General features: G+C 45.2%; 1 protein-coding gene across 2 annotated transcripts in view; it reads right to left on the bottom strand.

Moving 5' to 3' along the window:
- The window catches only part of DCX (doublecortin), an 80,207-nt gene that overhangs the window by 13,280 nt on the left and 48,263 nt on the right, over window positions 1–18,664 (bottom strand). The window contains exons 4-6 of one of the 2 annotated variants that reach the window (XM_040084123.1): window positions 12,315–12,417; window positions 8,057–8,194; window positions 1,349–1,443 (exon numbers count right to left, since the gene is read on the bottom strand). In XM_040084123.1, the coding sequence (XP_039940057.1) occupies window positions 1,349–1,443; window positions 8,057–8,194; window positions 12,315–12,417 (336 nt within the window). The remainder of the gene's footprint in view (window positions 1–1,348; window positions 1,444–8,056; window positions 8,195–12,314; window positions 12,418–18,664) is intronic. The other variant, XM_040084125.2, reaches the window with a different exon arrangement.

The following is an 18,664-nucleotide window of genomic DNA, read 5'->3' as shown; positions in this document are numbered from 1 at the left end:
CAGAAGTCACCATTTATTACAAATGGTCTCAGGGCTGCACTGGAAAGTCATAAATCAGCCAGCTGAAAACATCCATAAAACATAAAAAAGGTGAGTTTTACTTGTCTTGCCCGAGAAACAAATCCTCATCTCCAAAGTTCTAAATGAAGTGGAAAGTTTGAAAAATATTTTGTGTCCCTGCTGCTGAAGCACAGGACGTAGTCTGTAGCATTAATTCTACTGAACTGATGAACTCAGACCATGGGCCAGGTTCCGTTCTCAATTATAAATTAGTAATAAATCTGGACACGCTGTGTTAAATTTGGTGTGTTTTCTCAAACATAGACTGAGCAGCTGAGAACAGAGTGAGGTCCTGAGGAAGGCAGAGTTTTCATTTGGATTGAGCTGTGCCTTTGTTAAACAGAGTTAGCTCAAGCCCTGCAGTCTGGCCCACGGTGGGTTCCACGTGGCTGCTGACTGCAAAACCTCAGCACCACCAGAATTCTTTAATTACTCTTCAAAAACTTTGAGTCAATGCTCTGAAAGTCAGGCTGAGATGTACATTCTGTTTGATAAAGAGAAACCTTCCTGAGTGCCTCTCACACCTACATTTGTGTCCCAGCTCCAATTCCCGCATCAAGAGAAAACTTCTGGAAGCAGCAGTGTGGCTATTCCAGAACTGCAAAAACCCACGGAAATGAAAGTCAGAACTCAGCACAGAGGGGCCCTGAGTAACAGGAACTGAAAAAGCCGTGACAGCTGCTGTACCTTTTAAATAAATCAATACATGAATTATCCATGAGGCAGCAGAGGTTTCCTGATCTCTGCCAGGATGCTGTGCTACCTGTCGGCCACGCTGTCTGTGACCAGCTACTGTTCCACAACACAATCACCACGCCAGCTGTAAGAACCACCTGCTTCCTGTAAAACAGAGCACGGCCTTCAATAATTTACAAAAAATGCAATTCTTGAGGAGCATCGTTGAAGTGATGTCTTAGAGCTCCAGTGGCGTTTGTGGGGCTGATTTGCCAACACCTGGGGCTTTCCAGGGCAGGAGAGTTCACATGAAACCACATCCATCAGTGAATTTTTCAAATAGTGGTACAAGCTCGTGGTGAAGTTGTGTCCTCTGATCCCTCTGGATGGTCTCCAGCACACATCACCCGCTCCAGGGCAGGAGTCAGGCCGGTGCTTTGTTCACCACCTTGCCCAAAAGGCACAACTTTTACAGGTAAAAGGCCAATCCCCGCTGTTTGAACATCGGGAGCTGTTGTTATTCTTGCAGAGGACACGGCCAGGACTTCAGTGCCACACAGATCTGAGGGGCTGAGGCAGAAGGAGGTGTAGTAAGGTATAAGAAACGTAATACCTTGTGCTTACGGAGGCTCCCTGGGCTGGTGGGCGTGGAGATCGGCGACTGCTTGGATTTGGGTGTGGACAGCTGACTGCTGGAGGTCCCGTTTGCTGGCAGAAAACAAGACACAAGCTGGAAATCAGGCAAGCAAGGGGAAGATCTTTCTCCTTTTGGGAGATGGAAGGTCTCCAAGCGTTTAACACCGTGGTTTGTTCATGTTAGGCAGGAGGTAAAAAAAAAAAAAATTAAAAAAAAAAAAGTGAACAGCATAGCTCTAAACATAAATCCAGGATTTCAGCTGCTCAGGGTGACTGCAAAATACAGTGAGATACAAAATAAATGGAGGGAGCGATACTTCACACAACAAATATTCGCCAAGTCGATCCAAAGCACACATCACCAGAAAAACAGGAAGACAATTTCTGTGTTCTCAGACTGGAAACCAGAGGCTGAAGACATTCTGAATCCTACCCAAGCAATGTCAGATGTCAATTATACACATTAAAAATTGGACAAACAGCAGCCTGGAATGCCCTGGCTGTAGTTTGCTGTGGGTGGGATTAAGTGACGATGGAATTATGCTTTCAGTTGTAACAGCTGAATCTGCAAATCAGTTACTTAAAACTCATCAAGTACTTGAGTGTCTGGAGGAGACTGAAGTATGAAGTATGGTAGAGTAAAATGTGTGAATGCTGTATTTTTGAGAGCAAAACCAGCACAGCTCTTGCTTTAATGCCTAAGAATGGCTCACTCCTCTTCTCTGTTCCCTCCTCGTGAGAAACGGGGGGAGCTCAGGTTTGCAGCAAAGGCAGAGCTCAAACAGGTGTGAAAAGAAAAGTGTTCAAAGCCCCGGGGCAAAGGAGGAGCTGCCAGCACGTTAAAGCAGCTCCGATGCAAGAAATTCACTGCCATGTGGCTGCTCTGCCTTCACAGCCATCATCTCCATGCATTTCCCCCTCTGTTGAAGGAGGAGGTTGGTTATTCATCACACACAGCTTTTTTCCTACCACAAATGCACCGTACTGAGGAAATGGATATTTTTAAAAGGTGGTAGAAATAATGATTTATAGCTAATTGGGGCACAGAGTGACACATCATCTCCCTATCCCCCTCAGACCATTATTTTATTGATAGGGGGGAAAAAAACTGTTCTGGAAAGGCAGAAGGTGTTTCCTGCTGGTCCCTGCACTGAGCTGTGCCACACTACAAAATGAGCTGCCCTTCAGGCTGCTGCGGGGAAAAAAAAGCAGAGTTCTCTAACTATATGCCAAATAATGAAGGCAATTCGGTAAAAAAGAACTTGGATCTCTTCTATGTTTTATTTCACTGAGTGAATTTGTGTTCCCTATTAAAGAAAATGTGGGGAACAAGAGGACTGATATGATCTCCATTAGCTAGAATCCATTTCCAATTTCTAAAATGCCTCTTTCTTCATCTCCAGTTGTCGCTGATCCTTCCTAAGCTGAAGAATGCCACCTAACAACTCCGCAAGAAACCCCAATTTCCCTTCCACAAACAAGACTGGAACAACAGCAGAGCCAGTGTGCAGCAAAAAGGACGTAATTGCTGCAGGGCAGGACAGAAACTCCCTAATACAATGAGAGTTTTAAGTGCTACAGCAGGGATGTAAATATTTTATGAGCATCAACAAAAAGCCAGATGTGACATCCAAATCAGAAATGGAATGAGACGGATGGATATCATTACAAATGCAGCAGAATTCTGCAGCAGGAGCAACAATGAAGGAGCCCAGTTTAATTTTCTCTGCCTGCTAATGAAGAATGGTGCTCATAAGCAAACTTGCCTGCATTTCCTTTGAACTGAAATGCAAGAAAATAACAGGAGGCAAAGAGCAGCTCCCAGGTGGTGCATATCACTGCTGCTCCACTGAAATCTGCTGATGATTTAGGGTAGCTCAGGATCCCACCTACACTCAGTTATTAGGAACTGTTCTTTAGAACCAGCTTTCATTTCAATTCTTTGGTGTTTTTTTCCCCCACTGTTTTATTCTTTGTGCATTATGGCTTATTCATGGCACTGTATTTGCTCTGCAACATCAATTTACCTTAAAGTGCACATATAATATCCTTTAATTGCAGGAGCACCTGCACCTTTTTCCACAGGATCCTCACCTCCCCCCGTGCACGAGGCAGTTTGCGCTCAGGAGAGGAATCAGCCTTGTCCATGAGCACATGAGAGGGAGGATGGAGAATATTCCTGCCATGTTGGAGATGAGAGATCCAGGCAAGCTGAATTCTCCCTCTGCTTCCCCCACAGATATTTTAGAATGGTGTGGGTTGGCAGGGACCTTAAAGCCATGGCAGGGACACCTTCCACCATCCCACATTGCTCCAAGCCCTGTCCAACCTGGCCTTGGGCACTTCCAGGGATCCAGGGGCAGCCACAGCTTCTCTGGGCACCCTGTGCCAGAGCCTGCTCACCCTCACAGTAAAGAATTTCTTCTTACTATCTAAACCTGCCCTCCTTCAGTGTGACTCCATTCCCCCTTTGTCCTGTCACTCTGTGCCCTTGTCAAAAGTCCCTCTCCAGCCTTTTTTTAGGTCCTTTTTTAGTCAGATTTCTCATATGGAGTTGTTCCCTGAGTGTTGTTTAGGTTTGCTGGGATGACTGGGGCTCTGGATCTGAATTTCCAGTGGTGATAAGCACCAAGACCTGCAAATGAGGTTAGTGAGATCCATCTTTTGAACTCAGTTTCTGTCCACAAACAGAACTGGAAAAAGCAGGGCCTGAGGCTCACAGTGAGTGCTCAGAATGTGTGAAGATACCCATTTCTACTAATTTGTTAAATAAGGTTAATAATCCGTGCTTGATTGGGGTTCCCAGGATTCTGCAAATGAGATCCCAGTCTGAGGAGCCCGTACACCACAGGAGTGAGAGGAAGGACCATGAAATCCATGGGTAGCTTTGTCTCCAGGTCAGGGTTTGAAGTGCCACCAAGAAAATAGAGAAAGGGAACAAGCAGAACAAGGACAGCAGGAACCAAATGTAGAAACAGCAGCTTGTTCAGAGAGCACGAGCCATCCTGCCCTTCAGGACAGAAAGATAAATCCTCAGGAGTGGAAGAACTCAGATTGCACAGGCATCCTTTGCTCAGGCACCTCCAAACCTCCAGGCACTCAGCTCTGCAGGGCAGGAACCTTTCCCCCCGTGTTTGGTGAGGGGATCTCTCCTGGGCGCGCCCCGTGGGCTGGCAGTGAGCAGGACACAGGGACGAGCAGGGGACAAGCTGCTCTGTCCCGTGTGGCATTCCCCAGACATCTGCTGCCTTTGAACACACCCATCCCTAATGACCCCTGGGAGCAGCCCTGCCGCCAGGACAGACGGACACCGGGTCTGTTTGCTGTTGGCTGCTGCCTGGAGAATGTGCTTTTGTCCCTCTGTCCATCAGTGCACTGAGACTTTAAGGTCCTGCAGCAGCCTCAGAGCCCTGCTCGTATTCTCCCCGAGCCAAGGCAAGGCAAAGACATTTTCAAATTTCAGTTCAGGTACCTGTGACTCTGTCCTGGTTTTAAAAAATCATAAGCTCTGCTATCACAGCACAGGTTTTTATACACTGCACCCTCGTTTGGTATGTCAGTAGGTGTAAGATAAATTCATGGTTTTGTAACAAAGAAAGAATGGCAAATGACATCATTCTTTTCTCTCCTGGATCTCTCCTCTGAGATTTAGCTCTGGCTTTTGCTTAGTCTGACTCCTCATTGGAGCAGTCTGTTAAAGAAATTTTGCCAAACTCCACGCTGACCCTACTCCATTTAAATCTCACGGATCAGAGCAGAAGCACAGAGACTCTCTCGATGTGCCCATTTTTCCTCTGCCATCTTAGGAGAAGGAATTGGATGGTGCCCTGCAGGTGTGGTTCAGTACGGATTTCACTGCTCTAAGCTGTGCCTTTTAGCAAAGCTGACTCCTTAGGAAGAAAAATTAAAGCTAGAAATACACAGAAGCTTTGTAACTCCAATTTTGCCAGAAATCCACTGGCATTGCTGAGGAAGTAGAGATATGGGTTGGGCATTAGTGAGGGAAGGGAGAAGGGATTTCCCTTGGGAATACAAGGATTGGGGTGTGTCCTCATCTCCTTATGGCAAGACACTTTTTGTTCTGCATTTATTCACTTAATTTTCATCCGTTCATTTAAATGACTGCGTGGTAAGAGAAAAGCACCCTGCCAACAAAATAATGTTTCAATTGCTTCTGTGGCTTTGCTGCCTCGCTTTTTTGGATATCCTGGGAGCTGAGGGGCTCTGGCTGCCTGAAGGGATTGAGCTTTTCACAGTGAGGCCCTGACACCTCCCTGTGAGGTGGGTTCAGACCCCTCTCACCCAAAGATTGACCTCCAAACCTGCACTGACATCAGTGCCCAGATATGTCCCAGTGGCCTCGCAGACCTTGGTGGGAAGAAAGGATACAGAAACCTACACAGAAAAGAGCTGGAAAGAACAGAAACAACACAAAACCAAGGAATCTCTGCTGAGTTTCCACATGACAGCCACAGCAGAGTGAAAGACGGCAAAGACAAAAGGTACAAATGGGTAGGAGAGCGAATACAAAGCAGAAATATTGCATATATTTGAAGTAAAACTGCTTTTAAATAGTTTCATGTATTAAATGGGTGAGACTCTGTGGGGAAAAAAATAGGTCAGATCATCTTTTATTAATCAGACTTCATTCAGCTTTCTTTGCTTTTTGAAAGTGATAACTCAAAAATGCCATCTAAATGTAAATATTGATTCTTAAAAGATGTGTAAATCCACTTAATTTATTACCAGTTCAGTACAAGAATACAAAATGGCATTCTTTTTTCTCTCTGTCCTGAGAAAACAAGAGTCTTCTATTTTTCAGTACTGAAAGAGCTCAGTCTTTTTTATTCTCATTAAGCAGGACAAGTGCCATTTTTTTCCTTTATTGAAATTACAGGAAAGCACGAAAGACCCTTGTCTGGACAGATTAAAGAAACCTGATTTGCTCTTCATTACTGACCTTAACTCCAGGAACTGGTTATTGTTCAGCCTTTCTGGTCGTTTTAATCTCCCCCTGAAAAGCTCTGCTAAGTGTGTTCATTAAAGCTCATCAGATGAGTCACCATCCTGGGCCTGGTTAAAATCAGTTAAATCAGGCACACAATAATTGCCATTTCATATTAAACTCTATGTTCACGCAGTAAACTCTGGCTCTGGTGGGAACCAGCACCTGATGCTTGTGGAGGAAGTTTAAAGCTGCTCATGCATGAGCTGACTCCCACATCACTGAATGTTACTTCTGGGTTTTTTGGAAATCAGCATCGTGCCTTCAATTGTGCCTACACAGCTTTAGCACGCATTTGGGATTGTGAAAGTGGTTAAGTTATGGCAATTAATACATTGAATTGAATACAATGACCCAAAATACTCCCAAACCCGGCCCGAAAGTGGCCTGGAAACAGCCTCAAAACAGCCTGAGAATGCCCCCAAATCCCCCCCAAATCAACTGGAAAACAGCCCAAAAACAGCCTGGAAAGTGCCCCCAAAATACCTCAGAAACACCACGGAAACAGCCTGAAAACAGCCCCTAAATACCCCAAAAAACATCCTGAAAACAGCCTGGAAACACTCTGAGTTTGAGAATAGCCAACAACAGATTCTCAAAGAAAAACTTCATGAATGCAGAATCACCTGAGAGAGAAACATTTTTTTAAAAAATACAGAGTCTTGGCATGTGCCAACCGATTTCACCCTGTCTCTTTAGGTAGCTGAAGAACACCCACGCACCCTAAACAAACGAGCTGCTTCCTGGGGAAACTCCTTCTGACTACTGCCAAGAGAGTTTTCTATCTAACAATCCCATTCCTGCTGTTGTGTGGTGTTCCCATGCAATATGCAGCACGTTAGCATGATGGTGAAAAGGAATTTCTGGGTTTTATCACCTCTGTTGGTGCTGTGGGACACCTGAACTCAAGCTGTGAAGCTCTCCTGGAATTCTGACATGTTTAATTGATGATTTGGCCATTTTAGTGAGAGGCCACATCTGGGGCTCTTTTGGAACAGAACAGGCAGGCAGGTGATGGATCAATCATAACCCCAGAAACTCTCCATGACTCTGAAAACCATCAATTACCAGAATTACTGCAATTTGCAGCCCAGCCTTGGATTGACAGCTCTGCAGCTCTCCCTCCACATGTGCTGCAAACCCAGGTTGCTACAGAAGGAGGAGGGAGACAATTTCAAATGGTGCAAGCTGCTGCAGCAAATTAGGATTCCCATTTTCCTTCTCTTCCATCCCTGAATGAGTGTCTCAGTGTCACATCAATAAAGCCATCACCAGTTCTGCCATTGCAAGGTCACTGGTCTCCTTTAAATAATGACTGGAGGGAGCCACTCCTGACCCGTGCAATAATCACCAATAATCACCAATCATCACCAATCACACAGGAGGCCACCCTAAATCACTCTGCATCTACAGGGACCATCTCTGGGGCCTTGATTTCCTGCCTAGGGAATAGAAACCTCTTTTAAAATATTTCTGGGGAAGGAGGCTCTGAGGCTGTGGGTGGGACAGCCTCAAGCCACAACGGCGCTTCACCAGCCGGGAGATTCCTTCCCAATGTTTTTTAAGCGCCCGTAGCGTCTCGTTTCCAAAAAACACCCGAGTTTCCTCTGCAGGCACAGGGAAGTTTTTGCTTTTCCCTTGAGCACAGTGAAACCCAGACACCAAGGAAGAATCACTCACCATCTTGGTGGTTACCTGAATCGGCCGGGGACTTGCTGCGGCGCATGGGCGCGGGGCTCTTGGCCGAGCTCTTCTGAGGGGTGGGGGAGGATTTGCTGCCCGTGGCCCCTGCTGGGCTCCCCTTCATCACCCGGCACTCTGGGGAAACACAAACACACCTGATGCTTTCTATCTTCTTTTCTGCCAGGGTCGGGATTAAATGCTCGAGACAGTATTTCGTGTTTGGACTCAGATGTTTATCAATTCTTATCTCTATCACAGTCTTCACAAGCTGAGAGTTCTACAGCACTTCTAGCTAACAAAGTAAAAAATGGCCCCATCTCTCTCTCTACGAGGCCTTTTATGAATAAACTGTCCAATTAAGAAATGACACCTATATTATTTTTACTTTTAACCCAATAACCAGCCACCCGTGGCCTGCAATGTAGATTTTTCTACCCAATTACAAAATCCCACCCAGACCCATGGAGAAGAAGGTGAAAAAGAAGGATTGGCCTATGCCCTAAACCCTCCATGTTGCTTTATATATACATTACTATATTCTAAACCCTTTAATTCTACGTTTTCCACTGCGTGATATTACACACTTCTATTCAAACTCCACACTCATAATCCCAGTGCTATCACTTAATTTTGGAAGCCTTCTCCATGACCTCAGGTCAATGAAGTGGTTTTTTGGGGGTCAGTGCCTATCAGCACAGAAAGCCTGAAATTCTCAGTGCCCAGGGTTCCAACACCCACCTGGTTCTGACCTTGCTGCTCCCTGGTGGGAAACAGCCACGGGCAGCTCGGTGCTTTGTCTACAGAGAGATGCAGAAAATACCCAGGGCGAGAGAAAAGCTGGTTATCATCCTTTGTTCTCCAGGGCTGAAAGGAGACTCTTCAAGGGGAGGGCAAAGAGAACAGCTCTGCTCCTCTGGAGGAGGTGCTGAGACTCTCTGTGTGTCAGGCTGGCTCCTACCTGTGTCCTACCAAACGTTTTCTGCCCTTCCCCTTCCCTTGGCTCTCATGAGCGCAATGAAAATGGTCAGCACTGAGTGAGGGAACACTCAGGCCAGGGAAATCCAGTTAATTTGCTGTAGCCCTTCCATGAAGACCCAGTGACAGGAATGATGAGTGCCCTTTGTGCAGGTGCAGAGAGGCAGCAAACAGCTCATGGTGTGATGTAAATAAAGTGTCCAAGTGGCAGATGGGGCAGCTGCCCCCAGGAGGCTTTCACCCAGCTGGGATCAGCCTCTTCTGTCCTCAACAAGCTGCAGCTCCTCAGATGCAGAAAGGAAGGGGGACTAAATGGTTTTAACACAGCACATCCTCTGTCCTGGCCACTCGTCCCTTTCAGCAAGGTTTGTATATATATAAACAAGCCCAGCAGATTTATGTACTGGAAGAAGTGAGCAGATGAGAACCCCAACTGTGCTTTCTTAAAAAATTAAATAGGCCAGGAAGAGTGGAATATGTAAACATGATCTACAGGGTCCTGCAGAGGGGAACTGAAATGCTAACAGACCTCCACGTGTCCCAGGATTTCAGGTCTTCAGAACCAGGCTTTATTTACACTGAGAGCCAACAGAAAAAGAACTTTCCACCCCTCAAGTTATTAACTTAACCCGGTTAAGAAGAAGGCAATAAAAAAGGGATTTCCTTTTTGTCAGATGCTAGCTGGTCCCACCTCATCTCCTCCAACAGCTCGTCCTCACCAAGATGTGAAAAACGTGTCGTTTTTCCAGATGTGAATTACGTGTTCCACATGCAGGCAGCTTTTCGTGGCAAAGTTCAGCTCAGCCCCACGTGCTCCATGCTGAGGACCCCCTGGAATGGAGTCCCCGATGGAACTGAGGCAGCACAGAGCAGAGAAATAATTGGCCAACCGAAAGCAAGCTGTCTGACCCTAAATGTACGTGTTATTTAATTATATATCAGTGTATCTACGAAGATGTAATTGCCCTAAATTTTTCCCCAGGCTTTCCTCATTCTCAGCCAGCCAAGGATCCATCTCTGCTCCTTCTGGATGGTTTGAGGGAGAGTTTTGCTGTTGGGTCGTGCAGCACAAGAATGTGAAGGAGAGGAGGCCTTGTGCTCCAGGGATGCTGCACGGCAAGAATTAAACCTACACTCAGCTTGTTTTTTCTCCTGCTAAATCAGTTTTGGAGATTGTAAATCAGGGGTAGAAAAAGTTGTGGGTTTTTTCCTTCAAAAGTACTTGAATTCTCATTGATGATGTCACAGAAAAGCTTGTAGAGGTCCAGCACCAATTTAGCCCCCATTTTTTGTACATGAAGAGCAGTACTGATGTTGTGAGGGGACTCAAAGGGTGTCAGGCAGCTGTGTTTAGTCACCTGAACCACTCACTAAAAAAAAAAAAAAACAACTAAAAAGTAAAAATACTTCATGTTAGGTCTTTGCGAGAGCTTCCAAATTTATCTTCTTCTTCCCAGGGGAGTAATTCCTTGGAAGGAAACCTGGCTTTGCCTTTTCCAGCACAGAAAGGCTGACTCGGAGGAATTCCTCCAGCTCAGCCCTTGGCAAGTGTCTGCACACGAGAGGCAATCCCTGAGCTTCTGCCGGAGGTGGAAACCTGGCTGTGCTGAGGCTGGTGTAAAAAGGCCTCTAAATGTCCCCAAAATGACATTTCCACCATGCTGAAACCAGTGGGTACAAAAGGGACAGAGCAATGTCATCTGGAGGGTGCTCAGCAGCAGGGATTAGAGGGTGGAAGCTGTGGTGGGCAGCCAGGAGGAAAAAGATGACATAATCCTCCCTTGTGCTGCTTCTCTTTTTGTTTCCTGATGTCCTGCCAGAGCGAACATAATAACCAGCAATCCTGGTGTGTGTCATCCAAACAGGCAAGGGAAATTTCCCCGTGACAGGCGAGGTTTCAGTAAGTGACACTCATCTGCCAAAGCTCAGGATTTACAGCTCTGCTGGCAGCATCTGCCTGGGAAGGAGGAAGGGTGATGTGTGTACAGTGGGGAAACGATGCTGAGGCTCCTCATCTGCCTCCTGAGTGCTGCAAGGCTCCCCTGAAAATACCCCTGGAGCTCCTTTGCTGCCTTCCCAACAGCAAATTTGGCTTCTTTCTGCCAGAGAAATTCAAGCTGGAGGAGAGAGCGGTGAGCAGAAGCGAAGGCAATGAGCTGGGCTTTCCATCCAGTTGTTGTGCCAGGACTGCATCCAAGCTCTTTTCCAGTGTGGAGCTCCCTGTGGAGCTGACTCAACTGCTGAGTGGTAAAAAATGTGAAGCTCAGCTTACAGATCACTTCCCCAGCCTGACACGGGCTTTATTCTCTGCCTGCAAAGTCTCAGCTGAACCTTGGAAATTCTCTTTGAATTACCCAAGAGCATCAAATGGGTTCATCTGGAGTACACAGGTCAGAAGGACCAGCACTAAAATAAAATCAGGCCTGCAAAGGAGTCGTAAAAAACACGGTGATTGGAGATTGGAGGCTGCTTGACTTCCCGGCGCCCACCAAAAATCCTTTTTGTTCCTCAATACAGAGCAAGTTTGCAGCACACAGGACAGGATGGGGTTGTGCTCCTTACACAGCACACCCAGAGCTTTGGACAGCAAGCCTAGATGATTGGAGACCACATTTTTTTTTTAGTTTGAATGGTCAAAATGACATTAATTCCCTCTTGCTGCCCTCACTGGCACTGCAGACAGGTGGGTACAGTTGCCAGGGAGGGTGGGTGGTATGTCCTACAAGCAAGCTCTGTATATTCTGTAAAATGAAAGATTTTTTTTTTAATTGATCCCAGAGACTCACACTATTACAGGCTTCTGCTGGCAGTGGTATCAACAAGAAATAACAGTGCTGTCCCAGTCATGCCCCCAAAAAGGGAATTATTGCCCTGCTTTTTGAATCAGCAGAAATAAGCAGTGGAAGCGTGATTTTTTTTTTTTTTTTCATCTGTTGCTTGCTTCCATTTTTAATATGCATGTGTCTGCATAAGGATGATTACTTCTCAAGAGAATTGCATCTATCTGACTGTGACTAGAGAAAATTGGAAGTATAAACACTCCCAGATTTTGCAAAATGTCACATTTTGCTGTAGGAATGAATTTATTCTGACTCGGGCTACCTCAATCAGTATTTGCCTGATTATAATACTGCTGACTGGAGAAGTATCACAAAGGGATGTTAAACTCCTTGAAGTGGGCCTTAAAAACCAGAACAAAAGCATGCATCATTATTATTACTATCAGATATGAGCAAGTGAATGGCAAGGCAATAAAACCACAGAGCGTGGTCGATGTTACCGCTTTCATCCAGGGAAAAGTCATCCTGTGCATAGCGGAATTTCTCTGGGCCACAGGCGATGAACACATCATCATCCCCAAAGAAATCATGGAGACAGGTCACCTAGAGAGAGAGCAAAGTCATTCATTTTATTTTTAATTGGCAGCACTCTGACGTGGCTCAGCGTTGTCTGGAGCAGAAGGGGGCTCTGCCTCTCTGCTTCCCCGGGCAAGCCAAGCCTAACAGAGTCATTAAAAAGTAAAACCAACAAAAACTGGAGATAAAAATCCCAAACAACTCCCTTGCAAGTCCTTGGAGGTTTGGCATTTCCCACCCAGCTGATGGATACATCGGTCACCCGAAGGAATGACACAGCTGCTTCTAAAATAAGAGCCCACGCTGGCAGGGCTGTGACACCACTGCCTGTGCTGAGGGGTGTCTTGGTACCTGCAGAGCCTAAAACCTCAGAGAATCGCTGGGTGTGAGCACAGATGTGGAGATGTGACTCCTCCTGAGCAACCCTGATGACAAATTCGAAAGCCAAAACGTTTATTCGGGGAGAGACCCGAAGTATGACAGGACAGCTTTCCCACCCCAGCAGCATTTAAATGCAGATTCACTGCAGGTGTTGTGCCAGCCTCTCCCTCACTGAGTGCCTTGCTCCTCATTTTTGCCATCCTCAACAGGAGGAAGTTTTATCTTGCAGTACCTGGAGCTCCAACCTCTGCCTTGCCTTGCAGCATCAAACAGGAACAAAGCACAAGACGTGGGAGCCCCAGATCCACTGATTTAATCAGAGAACTGATACCTGGGAGTTTGGAAATGTGAAAATGCATTCACGTTGCTGGGAGAAAAATTTAAAATCCCATCAGGCTGGGAGCTCCTCCCCGTATTCAGCTGGCAGAGATCTGCAGTTCTCTACAGATGATGGACTTGTTTTAACAATTCCTAATATCCTGATATCCCAGACAAATATTGTGTCAGGAGCAGCAAAAACGCTCATCTGCAAACACCCCAGAGTGGGACAGCTCCAGCAGAGCCAGCCTGGGGCAGCCACACAGCCAGCAGAGCCCAAAGTAGCTTCCTGAAGTCCCACTCTTGCAGGAAACCATTCCAAGCAAGCACAAGGTGGGCACTGATGTTTCTGATGGAGGTGAGAGGCTGAGAGCTGCTGCTGCTGCCCAGTGTTTCACCGTGTCTGGGCACTGGGAGGGACTGGGAAGAGCACTATAGAAAACCACGGGGAGCTGACTGCAGGCAGAGCTGAATTTCTGTATCTACTCATCTCCTGGAGCTGGACTGCGAAAAGTTAATTTCAAGCTCTAATAAATCAACTCTAAAGAAGGCTTTTGGCTATCTTAATAAGGCTCAGTATTTCACAGTGGTTAGTATAATGTGTAATTAAAGCACTGCCTGTGACTGCCAGCCCTGGTTAAGATGCCAAACCTTAGTGAAAAGCCTGTTTTTCACATTGTCATGGCTTCCAAAATGGAGCGGGCTGAAATCTGCCGTGCCTTTGATCAGAGTTAGAATTTTCTCTGCTAACTCTGGTGAATTCCTATTGCTGAATGCCTAAAATTAGATTGGAAATAGCTAACTTCATCTATAGAGAATTCTCCCGAGGAAAAGATGACATTTCAAACCAGCACTTGGTATTACAGCCCTCCCCCTGAGGATGTGTGGCACTGATTCAATTGCAAATAATTGGGTTTGGCTCAACGCACGAGTCCCCATCTGAACGCCAAGCACTCCACTTGTGCCACTGAAAAGACCCGTGGGTTGCTCTGCTCCATTGTGCAGTTAAATCTGTGATCCAAAGCTGCACCAAAAAGGCTTCAAAAATTTCCCAGCCTTCTGCATGAAAGCAGAAAGAACCCACAGATGCTTTTGTTGTCTCCAGGTCAGAAGTCCAAGCGTGGATTTTGTCCTTGACTGCCCACAACCACCCCGAGCAAAAAGGAAGTCCAGGCAATCAAGAAAATCTCCAGATCCAAGGGTCCAAGCACGATGGAGAATCCCCAACGTGTCCAAGGACGGGAACCTGACTGCATTTCAAACAGAGATACCTGCAATCCACTTTTTGCATTCCTGTCCCTGCAGAGAGCATCATTATGTGTATTTTAGAGTTGTGAACAGCTCAGGGCTGAGCACTGGAGGCCGGTAGAGAATTCAATAATCTACTCGCTGAACTCTGAATATTCAGGAAACAATCATTTCAGTATTTGTCTTGCTTGTTCCTTTTTGGCTTCCTGTTGTAACTTCCACCACTAAGAGCTCACCACAACATAGCAGAAAGGACAGCCAAAACCCATCCCCACCCTCCTTAAACAGTGCAAAATCCAGAAAACCACTGGGGTCCTGTACTATGGGCCCGTGGCTCTGTTGCTTATGCTCACCACGTGTGTGGTATTTTCTATTTACCTTCTGTTTATTCAACTCCAGCCCTTGGTCCCTGCTCTGAGTCCCTGAAACACGTCCCAGATGGGTTCCTGTGCACAGGAAACCTCTGGAGTAAACTTTCTTTGGGAAAACACGTGATTTCACTGCTGGAGCTGAGAGCACCAGAGCCAGCTCGTGTGAGGGGTGCAGGGAAAAGAGAAACCCACAGGATAAACCCTGGATGTGCTCATCCCTGAAGGACATGAGGCTGGGAAGTGGGGCCAGAACTGGTTTGAGACCTCATTAACCAGCAGGGAATGTTTAAGGGCTGTTCTTGACAGGCAAGGCCAAACCTCTACCTGCAGTAATGTAGTAGAGGCTTTTAGAGACTCCCAAATGACATTATTGGTCTTCTCTCCGGTCTTCAGAAGTCTTTTCTCTGATGTTTTCACCGTTAGAATAAATAAATAGAATAATAGATATTTTTATTTTATTAAAATAATATTATTTTTATTTTCTTTTAAATTTAAATAGATAGGAGATGTTTTATTTATATTAATGCGTCTATTTATTAAAATAATTAAAATAATAAACAAATAAATAAACATAGTACAAGTCTCCCCCCAAGCAGTGTGGACATTTTGAAAGAATATTTTCTGCTTTAGCTTGCTCTGATCTACCATTCTAATTATGTCCAAAGAAGGTTTATATCAACAAAACATTCACCCCAGATGATAAGGTGATTTTTTTTTTTTTTTTTTTTAATGCTGCCTTTTGCTTTTAGTTATAAATTTATTAAAGCACAAGACAAAACCCAGTAGAATCCAGACAGTGCAAGGACCAATGCTGCCACTTGCAAAAGGTGATTTTGTTGGTGGCTGCACCCTCAGCAGTGACTCCAGGAACCAACAAAATAGGAAGATTTTGTCTTTCTGCAGTTTTCAGTCTACAAGCATTTTTCTTCTATAACAAAAATTAAACTTGTGTATATAACTACAGTAGACAAGACAAATAGCATTGATTTCCAAGCATGCCTTTGTTTAAGGGAGGATAATATTGAATTTGAAATTCAGGATTGAAAGGACAATATTGACTTGGGAAAGGATCCTACTGTATGAAATGTTTGCTCTCCAATTCCTGTAGCTTAAGCAATTCCAAGGAAGGAAATCATATTTTCACACACAGTCAATGAGGCACAAATTTATTTCCTACAAAGTCATTATTTCTAATAGATCTGATGGCAGCATTTTTCTTTGTGCCAAGGCCTGGCCTTTAAAAACCTTTATAATATATATTCTGGATGAAATAGAAGGTTGTAGAGATTAGTTTGCAATTCCTTAGGTTTTTCCTGGTTAAATTAAATCCTTCTCTGCTTATATGAGAAAAAACTTCCCTGAGAGGATGATCTAGCTGGGATTTCTGCAGTGCCAGTCCATCAGTGTCTGCTGCAGCAATTCTAATTGCTGCAAGGAAAAGCTGCAGCCTTGTGAGAGCTGCTGATGAGCCCTGCTTCATTTTAATACAGCACTTGTAGGACTAAGCATTTTTCAGGATTTTGACAAAATGGAGCTTGCCTCACACACACATCCCTGGCTGTGAGCTCCCAGTTTGCTGAAATGCCTGCGATGGCTCAGACAGAAATTCTGAGTTCACCTGGAAACAGAGCAGTGAAAACTCAGGATCTACAACCGGCACAGCTCGGAGGAACTGGCTGTTCCCACGTTCCTCCAGGAGGCAGCAGCAGTATTTGGAAACTGTATTTTATTAATAAATAAAACAATTTAAAAGAATTAGAGGGGGGGAAAAAAAAAAATGTTTGGAGACTTCAGTTTCAGCCTGACTCACCCAGCAGTGCAGAGCCTGGGCTGCTTGGAAGGGCTGGGATTATCCAGCTCCTTTTGCCCCCTCTCAGCTCCTCACTGGTCCCTCCAAACGTGGGCACAGCAGTGACAGAGGGTGAACTGATCTGTCCTCTTCACCCTCCAGAGAAGTGTCTTTTTCAGTCAGAAAATGTTCTCGTTTTCAGCTCTCTCCCTCGGTGGTGATTCTGTAAACCATTCTCTGTGTGATATCCCTCCTGTTTAGGAATTTAGGCAGCAGAACAGTGATAGCGGCACAAAAGTAGCTTCAAAGTCCTTAAATTTCTGTGAATCTAATGGATATGTTCAAAGAGAACAGATCTCCACTTGCTTTCTTAAAATCATCAGTTCTTCAGCTTGTAGGCTTCCAAAGGTCAGAACAGGGGGGAAACTGTCTACAGAAAAAGCCAAAAAAGGGCCAAGAAGACCACAGAAGACAACTGCATGCTGTACACACCTACAGCCTGTAAGAACAGAGCTGAGTTAAGGCACACTCTTCTTTTCTAGGCTGCTTTGATAAGTGCTGTACTTATCTGTACATAACTGAACACATCCAATCACCAGATAAATATAATTAATGTGTTTTTAGATGCCGGCTCCTGTCCTTTCTCTCTCAAGTCAGACCAGCAGCCAGACAGGCACCAAGAGTCAGCTGGGCTGAAAATGTCACTAAAACCTCTTTAAACTCTGTTTTAACTCACACCAGCAATCTCAGGGATTTATTTATACTCCATCAGCTGTACTCCAAGTCGGATTGGCGGTGGCCTGTTTGTCTCAGGTCTGAGGAGCCAAAGTCCTAAATCACAAAGATTTGTGCTTTATGATGTGTCGCTTGGGTGTCTGCAATCAGCAAAGCACAGAAACCAAACACAGACTGACCCACAGAAAGATTCAGAGGAATACTGGAATTAATGAAATCAGGTAGTGAGCTCTTCACCACACGCCCCCAAAGAAAAAGATTTCAGAAGACTGAAGGGTTAAGGGAGTGCGATGGAAAATAAAGATGTTGGTATTGGAATGCAACAGCACTTAATGCATTTTTCTTTTTAACAGTCTGAAGACTGCAAGCCCAAAGCAGACACTGAATTGATTTACATTTTATTAGATTCTGGTTTCCTGCATTTAAAAATAAGAGATGTTTGGATTCAATTATTCTTTTAAAGTACACACACACCCACTCAATAGAGTCCACATTTGCAATCACAGAAAGAGAATTACTCACCGGCTTTCCTGAAAAAATACTGCTTAAAATTGATAAGCAATAAAAAGAGGAGCAGGAAAACCACAAATATTAACACAAAGTGGACCCAGAGCGCTCCTGCATGCCCAGGCCTGTGCCACACAAATATTTTAATTGCATTTTGGGGAGCCCTTCTCTGAGCAGCGAGGGAAGGGGCCTCTGTCACCCTGCTCTTCCATCTCTGCCCCCCTGGGTCACCAAGGGTCCATGTGGACACCATGGCCAGGCTGTCCCCTCACTGCTGGAAAAGGGCAGGAAAAGTCACCTCTGGGTTTCTGTGTGCCCTTTCAATAGAAATATGCAGAGATTTCTCCATTCCTTCATGCATTATTCAGAGATCTCAACTTTTCCTTGTATTCACATTCAGGCCCTGCCTACACAGTTTGGTTGAAACAGCCCAATTCCACTCTCCTGTAGAGTTTTTTTTTTCTTCCTTTCTCACCTACAGAAGAGAAAGTTCTGGGCCAGTCAAGATGATCAAATGTTTTCTTTGATGCCAGAAGGAATCTTTACACTCTTTTTTTTGTTGCTGAAAAAAGGAAATCCTCTTAATCAGGCAGATCCTCCAGCAGGTGGATCATGAAGAAACTAAACCAGAGCAGGGACACCAGCTCCTGACCAATATGCATTATGTCTAGGACAAGCATTTGTGATGCTTATTGAAGTGGAATAAGAAATATTCATGCATGTGTGTCCACAGCAGCTTGTAAGAGTCCATGCATGAAGAAATGCTGCTCTCAAGGGGCTGCAGCACACGGTGCCTGTTTATTTAAGTACTGGAAATGGGTGAGTTTGAAACAGAATGGAACAAAAAGCAGGAGGGAAGGGAGGTCAATAGCCAAGCTACCCAGTAGGAATGTTAAAGCTGAATTTTAATGTAACTGGTGAATTA

The sequence above is a fragment of the Hirundo rustica genome, chromosome 21 (assembly GCF_015227805.2).
Source record: "Hirundo rustica isolate bHirRus1 chromosome 21, bHirRus1.pri.v3, whole genome shotgun sequence".
Taxonomy (NCBI): Eukaryota; Metazoa; Chordata; class Aves; order Passeriformes; family Hirundinidae; genus Hirundo; species Hirundo rustica.
Note: the sequence above shows the minus strand (reverse complement) of the source record. Positions and strands in the feature narration are given on the sequence as shown.